We start from the raw sequence: 13,832 nt of genomic DNA, 5'->3' as shown, positions 1-13,832 counted from the left end.
AAACTACTTCATAACATTTGTTTTTATTTAGTGGTGATAATGAAACAGACTAAATTCAAACTTGAACTTAAATGGAGATTTCTTCTTATTTCTTTTTTTTGGAATTTCTTTTGGTTATTGTTGTATTCATCCCTTTAATTGGGGATTGATAGTGAAAACCAAATTCCAATTCCAATTCCAATTACTTTTAAATATATTGTTGTTAAACAAAACAATATAGAAGAGTAGAATAAAGGAAAGAGGTGGCTGTAATTCTGTTTGGTGATCATGATGATAAGGTGTAGAGAGTAGTAGTAGTGCATAGGTACGATAAACTTGCATCGAAAATGTGGGTATGAGACTTTTTTATTTAGGAATTGAAACAATACCCAATATCCCAAAGAAACTGAGAAAAATAATAAGAAAAGTTAACATTATACTACTACTACTACTACTAATAATAATAATTACTTACACACACACACATAGCAAGCACACATATACACAAACTTAAACCAATACAAAGCTTTTTTTATGGCTGATACAACACACATGCATGCAAAGCTTGGTCTCGGGAGACATACAGAAATGGAAGAAAAAGTCTATTTCCGAAATTGTTTTTTTTTATATATATTTTCATCAAATCATACCGATCGCCCACCCATGCATGCATAAAACTATATTTTTAATGTGTCTTGGTAGTTAAGGTGAATGAATGAGTGAATGTTAACCACGCGTCTTGTATATATGTTGTATTATTGTTTCGTTTGTATGTTACGTATATGTTACGTGTGTGTGTGTATACTATTATTATTAATCACTATCATCATCTATACTTTTTTTTTWWTAAACAATAAAATCAAAAATGCTCTATTGTAGATGTTGTTTCTTATTGTTTTAAAAAAGATGTTATAATTGTTTCTACTAAATTTTACTCAATACTATATTTCTTTCTTTTTTTTTAAAAAAAAAAGAAAATAAATTTTATAGATTAAACAAAGACAAATTTAAGGAATGAGAAATTTTACACTAAACGCAATTAATAATGTGCATTATTCTTATTGTTGGTGGAAGTGGTAGTGGTGATGGTGGATTGTTGATGATATATTATATGCATTAGAAAAAACGAACACAAACGTGTTGTATGCATAATTAATTGACTAATTAGTTAATATCAATTTCTTTTTTTTTTAAACAATGTAAATCTTAACCTTTTTGTTTAATTTATAGTTGTAGTTGTTATGGTTGTAGTAGTAGTTGATATTGATGTTGTTGAGTCAAAATTTAAATTTAGACTAGTTATTTTTTTAAGATATTGTCAATTTAACCCTTTGTTTTGGTATTTTAGTAGTTTAAAAAAAGAGAATAAAATTTATTTCTTGTCTATATTGTATTTGTGATCCCTCTCTTAACTAAAAACTAACTAAACCCCCCCAATGCCATATATTAAATCTCTCATACTCACCCTTGTGTAGTGTAGTAAACTATATTATACTATATTATACTTGGTGTGTATATGTGGGTGTGTGACCCATAAAGGAAATGATATTAAACATCATAAAATACATATTATTTTATTTTTAACCTTTTGTGTCATTTAACTTTTTTTTTTTTTCCCACTTTCTTTTTTCCTTTTTCTTTTTCTTTTGGCTCTTCGTTCCCTTTTCCTGTTAAAATTACACTAAAGAGCCAAAAGACTTTTTTTTTTTAATATAAATATCCACAAGAATTCCCTGCAAGATATCTCAACCACCTTCAACAAATTATTTTATTTTATTTAATTTTATTTAATTATTAACAATCCTTCTTTTTTATTACACTTGTTTTCCTTCATCTTTTGGTTTTAATATATATATATATATGAATAACAGCCCAACTCATATTCACTTCATTAATTATACAACTCAGTTCAACTCAATGTTACAATCTCCATTTACATATACTTCTAGAAAGAGAAGACACTCTAATGTATCTTCATACCCAACTGTCACTACTACTTCCACCACTGCCACCACTTTCACTTCCACTTCCACTTCCACTTGCACTTCCACTACACATTCTTCATTGAATACCAACTTACCAACACCAACATCAGCAACAGCTCCAATACCAAGTCCCAAACGACAACGCAAATCTAAAGCTGCTATGTCGGTATTAATTAATAAATTATCACAAATGCAATCAAAAATTGATCTTTTACAAGATTGTGGATTAAAATGTGAATTACAACAATTGATAGAAGAAAGTGTACAAGAATTGAATCAAGAACCTAAATCAATACATATGAATATTCCTCAGAAATCATTTAATGAATTTATATTAAATACTCCCAAATCATCTACACCTTTAACATTATCTACACAATCAACATTAATAAAGTCATGTCGGGAGGAAGTTTTCCATACTATAGATGATGAAGAACATAACAATCTTATAGAAAATTATCAAATATTTGAGACTCCTAAAGAGAAAATCATAAATTATGACAAGATAACTACTCCACCAAGAGCTCCAAGACAAGAATCATTATTACCTGGTTTGAATTTTCCAATATTTGATAAAGATGAAATTGAATCTGCTGGTTTAGGTTTTTGAAATAAAAAAAGAATAATGAATTGATGTCATGTCATGTCTTGTCTTGTCTTGTTTGCATTTGTCACGTTTTGTTTAATTGACTTAAACAAAATAACTTTCCCATTCCTCCCTTCCCCCTCTCCCCTCTCCCCTCTCCCCCCAACATACCATACCCTTATTTTTGATGATGATGATGATGATAATAATGAAGCTCACAGAGTATATGAAGATTGACTTTTCATAATCCCAGAAAAAAAACTATTAAAACAAGAGACAAGTAATTAATGTTTGTATCAATTTTTTTCTTCAACAAAAATTCAATTCAATTTAATTCTATACTTAATTTCGAGAGTTTTGATAACCCATAATAATAATAATGATAACAATCTACATTTTCTATTGTTTAAATGCTATTTTCATTTTAGTTTGATTTTGATTTCGATTCTGTTTGTCTATGTATTCCTTTATAGATTTTTTTTAACTAATAAACAATCTTTTTTGTTTCTACTATATGAATTGCTCTTCAAAGTCACTGCTATAGAGTTATGTGACAATTGGTAGTTTGAACAGTTTTTGAAAACGATAAGGTCGTATAGCACAGTTACCTTACCCACCAATTTGATGATTCTAGTAATGTAGGACAAAGTAATAATCTGTAATATAGCCTAAAAAAATTATAAGATATGTAGAAAGTGGAAAAACTTCTTTTGGTGTGATTTTGTAAACTTATATTAAAATATCTCTTGGTTATTATTTTTGTTACCACCAAATCATGCTCTATTTTGTATCATGATATAAAATCTTTATGAACTATTGACAAAAGCGCAATAACAGAGAATTCACCTTCTCTAGTGTTGATTCTTTCAAGATGTTATAGAATATAATTTGTTATTTGTAAAAGTGTTGTTGGACCATTATTGATTAATTAACTCCGTTTTTTTTCTTTTATTGATATATTAAGTATTCATTGTCGTCGTATAGTCTACGATATAACTACAAATGCATTAGATCACCAACTAAACAATTGATTTCTTCGCCTCCTTTTCCTCTTCCTCCCCTTAGAAACGCAAAACCTCGCCTTAAGGGAATAATTAACAACTAAATAATAAATCATGGCGTTGTTGTTGTTGTTGTTGTTGATCTGGACAACCAATATCTTAATAATAAAGCAACGCGTCTCCTGTGTTTGTTGTTAACCCGAAAGTAAATTGAAATCATGTAATAATATAAATATTATACTTTTGTGGATCCCCCCCCACCAGGAACCAATTGGTTTTTTGAGTGAATTTCTGACGTGCGACATCCCCCACAAAATTGATTTGACGTCCAACAATCACACCCTCACTTTTCAATCAGGGTAGTACATGGTGTAGTCCCTTGATGGTCCCATACGCGTATCATTTATTTCTATTTTGTTGGTCCCTATCTAATTTTTTGTTGGGAGAGGGGGTTGGTTGTGAGGCACTTTATTATTTTTCTTGGACGTGATTTTAGTTTTCCTTTTTGAATTACATCAATAATTTTTTCTTAATAAAAATTATCATAAATAATAATTGATGGTCTAAATTGTGATGGTAACCAACGAACATCTAAAGAAATTGTTAATTAATTGTTATTGTGGTTGTTGTTAAGAGAGAAAGAATGTAAGTTTGAGTTAATTTTAGACGGTGCTTTTTCTTCTTGTTAAATTAGTGATAAATTAGTTTCTCATAATTCTCTTTGTTCTGATAAAGTAGTAAATGATATTGTAACCTAATCTAACATTACTTAATTGATAGTGGGGTTCATTATAGTTAATCCTTAGTGCATATTAACATAATTTGTACAATGATAATCTAAATTGATTTACTAATTTGATTTCGATTTTGATTTTGATTTAATTAATTTTTTCTTTATGAGGTGAGATGGTGACGTTGACAACTGGCTTTTTTTATAATTAAAATTCCTTACACACACATCATAATTCATTCAATTTAACTCTTTTTGGAAATATCAACCAATTTAAATAAAGCATCAACGACTACTGTCTTGCCTTAAGTTCAAAAAAATACCACGAATCTAACCACCCAACAAAGACCAAATCGGATTTGATAAATCTTCCCAAAATTCCCAACACGTTATTATTATTATTCCAAACCATTGTTTGTGGATCAATTGTTTTTTAGTTTAATCTGGATTGTATTGTGGATCGAAAGGGGGAGGGTTTGGGAATTGGCCATAATCTATAAGAATAATTCCAACAAAAATTTTAATGTAAATATTAACAAGTAGTCATGTAATACTTCTGTGGTTAAATAATTCTACATACAAAACATGTGGAAAGGGAAAGGAGGGGGGGTGGCAGGTGATATTGTCCCGTGATAACATAAGATTTCTGAATCTATCTTGTGCTAATTGACCAAAAATGTTATTGTTTGACTATTGATCTCTGGATCAATATCCTCTAATTTTTTTTCGAAACTAAAAGTACGTATATTTACATCACTCATTTCCCAATACAGTATAAATTGTATTAGTCTATTCTCTCTTACTCACGTTTGATTTATATTTTCACTGAATTATAAATGTGGGGTTATAAGGGGGCAGGATCAAAACATCTTATTATCCGCCTCTCCCCTTTTATTTCTTTTTAAAGCCTCCTAGTGATATTATGTTAACATTGATTACACTTAAGAAAGAGTGATAGATCTAACACAACTAAGATAAAACTAGTAATGTGGTAATTGATTGAAGTTTTGGGAAGAACATACATTTGGTCTTCATTATACGAGAGAGAAAAAGATAAGCAACTACTCTTAAAATGAATCTAAAATGAAAGGCTGCTAATGGGTTAAAGAGCCAATTGCCGGTCAAACATAATACATTCTTACCTTTTCAATAAATCAACACCTAAGAATTCAACAATTGATTTACCAGCAGCAACCACTTCTTCGTCAAAATACCTCCGACCAGCTATTTGTAAAGCAATTGGGGCACCACAACATTCATCAGGTTTATAACTATCATTTTCCAATTCTTCCATTCCACTTCTATATTCATATTGTAAATCAGATTCATTCCAACGATCAATTTCAGGATCTTGAAATAATCCTGTTTGGAAAACCAATGCTGGGAAATCTAATAAATTATAAATCAAAGTATAAGATTCATTATAAACTTTTTCTCTATGTGGAGCAACATTATTATAAGCAGGTCCAAGAATCACATCAACTTTGTTTTCCACCATAAAATCACTATATTCTTCTCTTAATGTATCTCTTAATCTATTCAATTCTCGATTCTCAGCTACAGTATAATGTTTGGCTCCATCACCAAGATTCAAATACCATTTCGTCAACTTTTTTAATGGTTCCCCTGATTGAGAAAATAATTGACACATCAGATGATTCCCATCAGCATTTGATAACTTAGTAGCACAATCATAAGCTAATTTAGAATTCGTTAATGGATGTGTTGTTGTCGTTAATTCAATGATTTTGGCACCTTCATTTTGCAATTTTTCAACAACAATATCCAATGCTCGTCTAATTGGTGGGGATACCCTAACTACACCATCATCTCTAACAACAGCAATAGTCAATTGATTGATTTTTGGTGGGCTCATATCACGCCAAGGAATTGGTAAACACCACGGATCAAAATTCCAGGGTTTTCCATCATTTATATAACTTTTCATCCATAGTTCCAAATCATCAATACTTCTAGCAAGTGGTCCTATTACACTTGGTACTGACTCTTGACCATCTGCCCCACCAGCTATTCCTCTAGCAGAGATTCTTCTTGTGCTTGGACGTAATCCATGACAACCAGAAAATGCTGCTGGAGATCTAATTGATCCGCCAATATCACTACCAACTCCCAAAACACTGCCACCAAATGAAACAACTGCTCCTTCGCCAGAGGAAGATCCTCCACTTGATAATAATAAATTATATGGGTTTTTAGTAAATCCAGTTATATTATTCCCCGAATCCAAATGTAAAAGCGCTTGTGGTTCATTGGTACGCATGTAGAATACTGCTCCTAACTGAGATAATATTTGAGTAGTGATAGCATCTTTTTTTGGTATATTATCAATCATGGCAACGTATCCACCATGAGCAATTTTACCTCTTATACAAATATGTTCTTTAAGTGTAATGGGAATACCATGTAAAGGCCCAACTAGTTTATCATTTTTTTGTAAATATTCATCTCTTTCCTGGGCTTGTTTTAGTCCTTCTTCAATGAAAATATCTACAGCACAATTGGTGAATTGGTGGGCAATGATTGCTCTCTTGGCAAATGCTTTAAATACTTCAACAGCAGTATACTCTTTGGATGCCATTTTTTTCACAAGTAACGTACCCGGAGTATCGGTTATCTCAAATTCCTTCTCCGATAGCAACTTTTGTGAATATAAATAATCGACGGCATTGAATTGATTGTTGGTTAAAATATCCAATGATTGTGGTAATTCAATCAACAATTTTTGTGGTGTAGAATTGGCCAAGTTAAGCCGGTATTGTTCAACCTTGGGTAACCAGTACTTGGTGTACTTTTCAGAATCCTCATAATTATCAAGAGGATCTTTTGTTAATAATGAATAAAAAAGTGAGTCAGACATGAGCCAGGAGGAAAAGTATTAAATGGAGTGAATTACTGATTTACATTATTGTGGGGGAGCAGAAGTACAGCAATAAATATAGTTGAAATATTATGGAGTTGAACATTCCTTGTTGGTACGCAAATAACTTCCATATTTGGATTTCAAACCGGTTTTCTTATCGTTGAAAAGCTAAAAAAAATTAATTGCGGAACTGTTGAACCGCTTGGTTGGTTGGTTGTCTCTGGGTTAACAGTTATCATAACCTTAACTTATTTTGCAATATTCATTATTTCCAAAACAGCTGAACTTGATATATATGTATTATTGCTCAAACCATAACCATAACTAAAGAAATAATAGAAAAATCTGGTCATCACAAAGATATATGTCTTCCTTTGATAAAAGCAGGAACGAGATCAAAATAATTCAGCAGTGAAACGATCACACAATGAAGCAAAGGGAAAAAAAAAAACAATAAAAATTTTTTTTTTCTCTTAAGCACTTGGAAGTGATTTCATTATATCAACAAGCCCCCGACGTCCCCCAGAGAAATGGATTTTGAAACAAGAGAAGACAATGATGGGGTTAGACTCTCGTGGACTTCTTTACCCAAATCCAAATTACAACATCAAAGAAATGTTATCCCTATGGGTGCATTATATACTCCTTTAAACAACAAAACATCAATCTCCGTTCTAGACCAAAATTGTATTATTAGTTGTCGAACATGTCGAGCAGTATTAAATCCTTATTCACCTATAAATAACTCACTTTGGACATGTCAAATATGTAATTCATCTAATCAACTCCCAGCAATGGTTGACTCTGAAGGTCAGCCATGTTACCCTCCCAATCTCAATCCAGAATTAACAACAGTAGAGTATAAAACTGGTAGATCAAGTGCTTTACCTCCAATATTTTTTTATGTTGTCGATACCATATTTGAAAATGATGATATTGAAAGTGCTTTCCAACAACTTAAAGAAAGTTTAACAGTGTCTTTGAGTCTTTTACCAGAAGATGCATTAGTTGGGTTCATCTCGTTTGGTAAACATGTGAGAATACATGATTTGGGTAGCAATGACAATTTAAGTTACACATTTAACGGGAACAAACAGTACACATTGGAACAACTTCAATCTTCCCTTGGATTAATGAGTTCCGGATTGAGCACTGCTGGGTTAAAACAAGCTAAAGATAATAATGGGTATGATCAATTGATTGGTAATATAGGTAAAAGATTCTTACAGCCAGTAAATATTGCCGAATATCAATTGACAAGAATTATAGAAACCTTGGTACCGGATAGATTTCCTCATAATGAATATAGTGAACGTCCAGAAAGAGCCACTGGTGCAGCAATAAATGTTGCTTCGTTATTGCTAAAAACCATTTTAAATAATCTGCATCATTTGACTGGTGGTCATTTAATGGTGTTTATCAGTGGTGTATGTACTTTTGGACCAGGCAAAATTGTTGATAAATTGTTAAAAGAACCACTCAGATCCCATCATGACATTATAAAAGCGCAAACAACTACCATACAAACTCCATCGACATCTCATGTTGCCAAAAGTGATATTAATTTATTCAAACAAGCAAAAAAATTTTATGAAGGAATAACTAAAACTCTTGTTACGTTGGGGCTTAGTTGTGATTTTTTCATTGGAAGTTATGATCAAGTGGGACTTTATGAAATGGATGAAGTATGCTATAAAACAGGTGGTAGTGTTGTTTTAAGTGATTCTTTTAGTACTGCCATTTTCAAACAAAGTTTTATAAGATTTTTCAAAAAGCAAGAAGAAGACGAACAAGATGGAGAAAATTCTGAATATTTGGATATGGGGTTCAATGCCACTTTAGAAGTTAAGACTGGAGTTGATTTGAAAATTGAAGGGCTTATTGGGAATGCAACATCGTTACCTTTTAATAAAACTGTTCCTGCTAATGAAAGAATGATAAGTACCAATATTGTTGGAGAGGGGAAAACCAACAGTTGGAAATTGTGCAATGCCAATCCACAATCAACTTATGCATTATATTTTGAGAAACTAGATAGTGTTGCTGCTGCTACAACAATACAGTTTCTTTTCCATTATCAACATCCATCAGGTGAGATGAGATTACGTGTCACGACAATTCCTGTAAATATTATTGCTGATTCCGATAACATCAACTTGGAATTAGGGTTTGATCAAGAAACTGCACTAGTTTTGGTTGCCCGTGACTCAATAAATAAGTTACAACCAGGAAATACAAAAGTGGCAACAACAGCTAGTATTGTCAAACAATTGGACAATACATTGATTGATTTTTGTACTCGTTTTGCAGTTTATACTGCTGGTCAGATTGAATCTTTTAGATTGGCACAGACATTTTCTTTATTCCCCCAATTTCTTTACCACTTAAGACGATCACCATTTATAAATGTTTTCAACAGCTCACCTGATGAAACCAGTTATGTTAGACATGTGTTTATGCACGAAGACACCGCAAACTCATTATTAATGATACAACCAACATTATTGTCCTATGATGTAAATACATGGGGGTCGTTAGTTGATGAAACCACTGGTGAAACAATAAATGAACCTGAACCAGTATTATTGGACTCATTGAGTTTAGGACGATCCAAAATATTGTTGTTGGATACATTTTTCCAAATTTTAATTTATCATGGAGCTCAGGTTGCTGAATGGAGAAAAGCTGGATATCATGAACAAGAGGAATATCAATATTTCAAAGAATTCTTGGAAGCTCCGAAAAGGGAAGCAATGATGCTATTAATGGATAGATTCCCCTTGCCTAGATTCATTGATTGTGATGAAGGTGGATCTCAGGCAAGATTTTTAATGGCCAAGTTGAACCCTAGTACAAGCTATGCTACAAATGTCAATCATCTTTATGGTATTGGAGACCGAAGTGACGTTTTCACCGATGATACCAACTTACAACTGTTTATGGATCATATACAAAGAGTAGTTACAGCTAAAAAATAGACAATTGCATTTATATAATAATAACAAAATAGCATTTATTTACCTTTGGCTCTAGCAGCCACAATTGCTCTTTTTAAGAACTGACTTCTAGCTGGTTGTTGTCCTTGTGAGTCTTGATCTATATCCATGATAGAATCATCTGCTGAACGAAGTTGTTCTACTTCTTCTGCCTTTTTTAATGTGAATTTTGTGTTATTATTGCAAGTCAAATGTTCCTTAACCTTGCCTATAAATTGACCATTTTCATCAAATATTAGTTCAGTACCTTGTAATTGATTCCAATCAGTCTGATAAATTTTCCCATCTATAAGTGCTGATGGATCAATGACTCCTGAATTGTGAGTATGACTATTAAATCCATTTTTCGACGCTGATAACGACGACGACGACGAGCCTTGAGCAGATATAGTATTGTTCGATATTTTTACTAATGGATGATCTTCTTTTAAATCAGTAAATTGGAGTTGTGCTGAAGGCTTGATAATATTGTTTTTGAATTTTGGAGCTTGACCTGTCCTTGATGGTGGTTCTTCTTCATTGTCGATTTTATTCGAAATTGAAGGTATATCGATGGTTACATAAAATGTCTAAAAACACATGTGTTAGTATTTCATTTTGAACTATTTTTATTTTTAAACAAAAAAGTGAATCAAGAAATTCAAAACGTTTGTATCTCTATATTTTCTAAGTTTGTGTCTATTTAATATCTCTTTCAAGTTTTACGTACTTCAAATTCATCTTCATTCCCATCTATTTCTGCCCCAGTGGCAGATTCAGTGATGGGACCATCGGATTTGGTTTGTTCATTTTTCTTCAATGCTTTTGCTTCTGCTTCTGCTGCTGCCTTTCTTTGCGCTATATCTTCAGCTGACCCGGCTTCAACACCACGACGGAAATCCCAGTTCATTTCTTCACCCTGTGTCAAGAATTCACAATTACCATTCATGACAATTTTCCATTGAATAGTATGATTGGTTTTATCTTCGCCATCTCTAACAAATTTGGATAATGAACATGCACCAGCACGTAACACAGTTTGATTATCATCTATAACATCAGTAACTGATTTTAACTGTAATAAAGCTGATCCTAAAGCAATTTTCGTTGCTGCATGTGTAACTATCAACACATTTTTAATTTCGGGGAATTTCTTTTCAAATTCAGGAATAAACTTTTTCCAAAACAATTTGGCACGATCGTAGATTTCATCATAATCTTCTCCTTCAATATTAGGTATAACATTTAAGTTATCTCTTGGCCAAGTATCTTCATCGATCAATAATTTATCGAAAAATGTTCTCAATTGTGTGTAATCACCGGGAACTGGTTTGGTATCTCTATTTTTACGAAACCATTCACCAACTCCTCTTTCTAAAGCAATCTTCAAGTCCAACATTTCGGCAATGGGTCTCGACGTTTCTATACAACGATAAAAAGGTGAAGCAATAATAAATTCAGGCTTTTCATGTGTAGGTAATGATGTAAGATAGGCAGCTAACTGTTGGGCTTGTTCAACACCATGTGGTGCTAAAGCCGGGTCACTGTCAATACCAGTAGGATTTGGTGGGTGTGGTGGTGGTAACCAATTGGATCTATAACCGTGTCTTGCGATATAAATAGTTTCAATCGTCATATTTGTGAGTAGAAAGGTAATCTATTGATATGTATATAAAAGAATAAAGCAATCTTGTAACAAACAACTAGTAGTAAAGAAGAAGAAGAAGAAAAAAATAGAACGATGAGAGTTTGATTGATGTTTGAGTGAGGAATTGGTCTTCTTTATTTATGTTTCATTTTTCTGTTGTTGTTGTTGTTGTGAATTTGTCATAATAATTTTGCGACTCACCAGTTACGCAATGTGTGATTCAACTATCATTAACATCACGATACTGTCAAGTTGACAACAATTACTCGAGACAAGCTTGTCTTTCAATGCTAATTATAACACTTTGGTATATACTAAAAAGTTTACTGTACATTATTTGAGTCTTCTTTCGAATACTCTTTTTTTCATTTATCTTATATCCACTTTTGTTCTCCTAACTAGCCTAACCTAAACGTATTTAGATCAACATTTCTAATGGATTTTCGACAATTCTCTTCAATTCTTTCATCCATTCACCACCAAGGGCACCATCAATAACTCTGTGATCAAAAGTACCAGTAATAGTGATAACATCATCAAACACAAATCCTTGTTCGTTAACTTCACTTGGAACAGCTTTCTTTTCGGTAGTACCAATGGCAAGGATGGCAGATTGTGGTGGGTTGATAATAGATGTGAAAGCAGTAACAGCATGGTTCATACCCAAGTTGGAAATACAGATGGTACCACCTTGGAATTCTTCTGGAAGTAATTTACCAACCTTGGCTCTCTTACCCAAATCTTTGACTTGGTTAGAAATTTCAGCCAATCCTTTAGATTCAGCATTAGTGACAATTGGAGTGATCAATCCAGTTGGGGTGGCAACAGCGACAGAAACATCAACATTCTTGTATTGTCTGATAACACCTTGTTCACCTAACCAAGCAGCATTTACTTCTGGAATTCTGACACAGGTCTTAGCAATAGCCTTGATTAATAAATCGTTGATAGACAACTTGTATCTTTCTTCAGCAGTGGCATTCAATGAAGCACGTAATTTCAATAATTTAGACACGGAAATTTGAGATTGAATAATGTATGATGGGGATTGTTGAGTAGATTGTAATAATCTGGAAGCAATTGTCTTTCTCATAGAAGTGATTGGGATATCTTCGTAGGAAGCAGTAGCACTTGGAGCAGCACCGGCGGTGGCGGCGGCGGCAGCTGGAGCAGCAGCAGCAGCAGCTTGTGGTTCAACACCTTCGAGATCTTTGGCAACAATTCTACCATTTGGACCAGAACCTTTAATACCTTTCAAGGAAATACCTTTTTCTAAAGCAATAGTTTTAGCAAATGGTGATGCAATTATTCTGTCGGTTGGGGCTTTTTTAGAAGATGGGGATGGAGTAGAAGCTGGAGCTGAAGTGGAGGTAGAAGCCTTTGGTTCTTCTTTCTTTGGTGCTTCTTCTTCAGCAGCAGGTGCTGGTTTTGGTGCTTCTCCGGCATCAGCAGCAGTGAAATTTTCAAATGCTGCAACTTCACCGGCATCTTCAACATAAACAGCAATTGGTTGTCCAACTGGAACGTCTTTAGCACCAGCATCCAATAAAATCTTGGCCAAATAACCTTCTTCTTGAAATTCAAAATCCATTGATGCTTTATCGGTTTCAATTTCGGCGATTGCTTCACCAGGTGTTAACTCATCGCCAACTTTTTTGGCCCAAGATTGAATGTTACCTTGAGTCATGGTTGGAGATAATGCTGGCATATTGATAACAGTATGTGGTGGGAATTTACCTGAAGAATATAATCTTGCCAATGCTAAGAATGATGAAGTGGTGGCAGTAGAACTTCTTGGAGCAATGCTACGAAGAGCAATTGCTGATCTCGAAACGGCAAATAAAGCAGACATTATAATTCAATGAATCTGAATAGGTTGATAGTAGTGAATAATTATAAAGTTGTTCTATTCAAGGGAAAGAAAAGAAAAGAAAGAAAAAAATGGCTACTGATTTAAGTTCTTTTTGTTTAATCTGCGATGTGTGTGTCTCTATGATGAGAAAACAGTTTGTTTCTTTGTTTGTTTGCCTGTCTAAGTTGTCTTTTT

General features: G+C 33.0%; 5 protein-coding genes across 5 annotated transcripts; 2 read left to right on the top strand and 3 right to left on the bottom strand. All coding sequences in view use genetic code 12, as the record gives it.

The window, feature by feature from the left end:
• Positions 1–1,839: 1,839 nt before the first annotated feature.
• Positions 1,840–2,574, top strand: CAALFM_C701680CA (uncharacterized protein; the record flags this gene model as incomplete). The annotated part of the gene is made up of 1 exon (XM_716299.2): positions 1,840–2,574. One exon carries the CDS (start codon positions 1,840–1,842, stop codon positions 2,572–2,574), a length of 735 nt encoding a protein of 244 aa, XP_721392.2.
• A 2,845-nt stretch (positions 2,575–5,419) lies between these two features.
• CAALFM_C701670WA (uncharacterized protein) lies at positions 5,420–7,159 on the bottom strand (the record flags this gene model as incomplete). The annotated part of the gene is made up of 1 exon (XM_716300.1): positions 5,420–7,159. The coding sequence occupies one exon, from the start codon at positions 7,157–7,159 to the stop codon at positions 5,420–5,422; it is 1,740 nt and encodes a 579-aa protein (XP_721393.1).
• A 533-nt stretch (positions 7,160–7,692) lies between these two features.
• Positions 7,693–10,140, top strand: CAALFM_C701660CA (uncharacterized protein; the record flags this gene model as incomplete). Its single annotated transcript, XM_716301.1, has 1 exon — positions 7,693–10,140. The coding sequence occupies one exon, from the start codon at positions 7,693–7,695 to the stop codon at positions 10,138–10,140; it is 2,448 nt and encodes an 815-aa protein (XP_721394.1).
• A 35-nt stretch (positions 10,141–10,175) lies between these two features.
• CAALFM_C701650WA (transcription factor TFIIIC subunit) lies at positions 10,176–11,773 on the bottom strand (the record flags this gene model as incomplete). Its single annotated transcript, XM_019475485.1, has 2 exons — positions 10,176–10,727; positions 10,868–11,773. The coding sequence occupies 2 exons, from the start codon at positions 11,771–11,773 to the stop codon at positions 10,176–10,178; spliced, it is 1,458 nt and encodes a 485-aa protein (XP_019331030.1).
• Positions 11,774–12,203: 430 nt separating this feature from the next.
• Positions 12,204–13,637, bottom strand: LAT1 (dihydrolipoyllysine-residue acetyltransferase; the record flags this gene model as incomplete). Its single annotated transcript, XM_716304.1, has 1 exon — positions 12,204–13,637. The coding sequence occupies one exon, from the start codon at positions 13,635–13,637 to the stop codon at positions 12,204–12,206; it is 1,434 nt and encodes a 477-aa protein (XP_721397.1).
• Between the last annotated feature and the right edge of the window lie 195 nt (positions 13,638–13,832).

This window comes from Candida albicans, chromosome 7 (assembly GCF_000182965.3).
Source record: "Candida albicans SC5314 chromosome 7, complete sequence".
NCBI classification, from domain to species: domain Eukaryota; kingdom Fungi; phylum Ascomycota; class Pichiomycetes; order Serinales; family Debaryomycetaceae; genus Candida; species Candida albicans.
The sequence above is the reverse complement of the archived record's forward strand: the minus strand, read 5'-3'. Positions and strand labels throughout refer to the sequence as shown.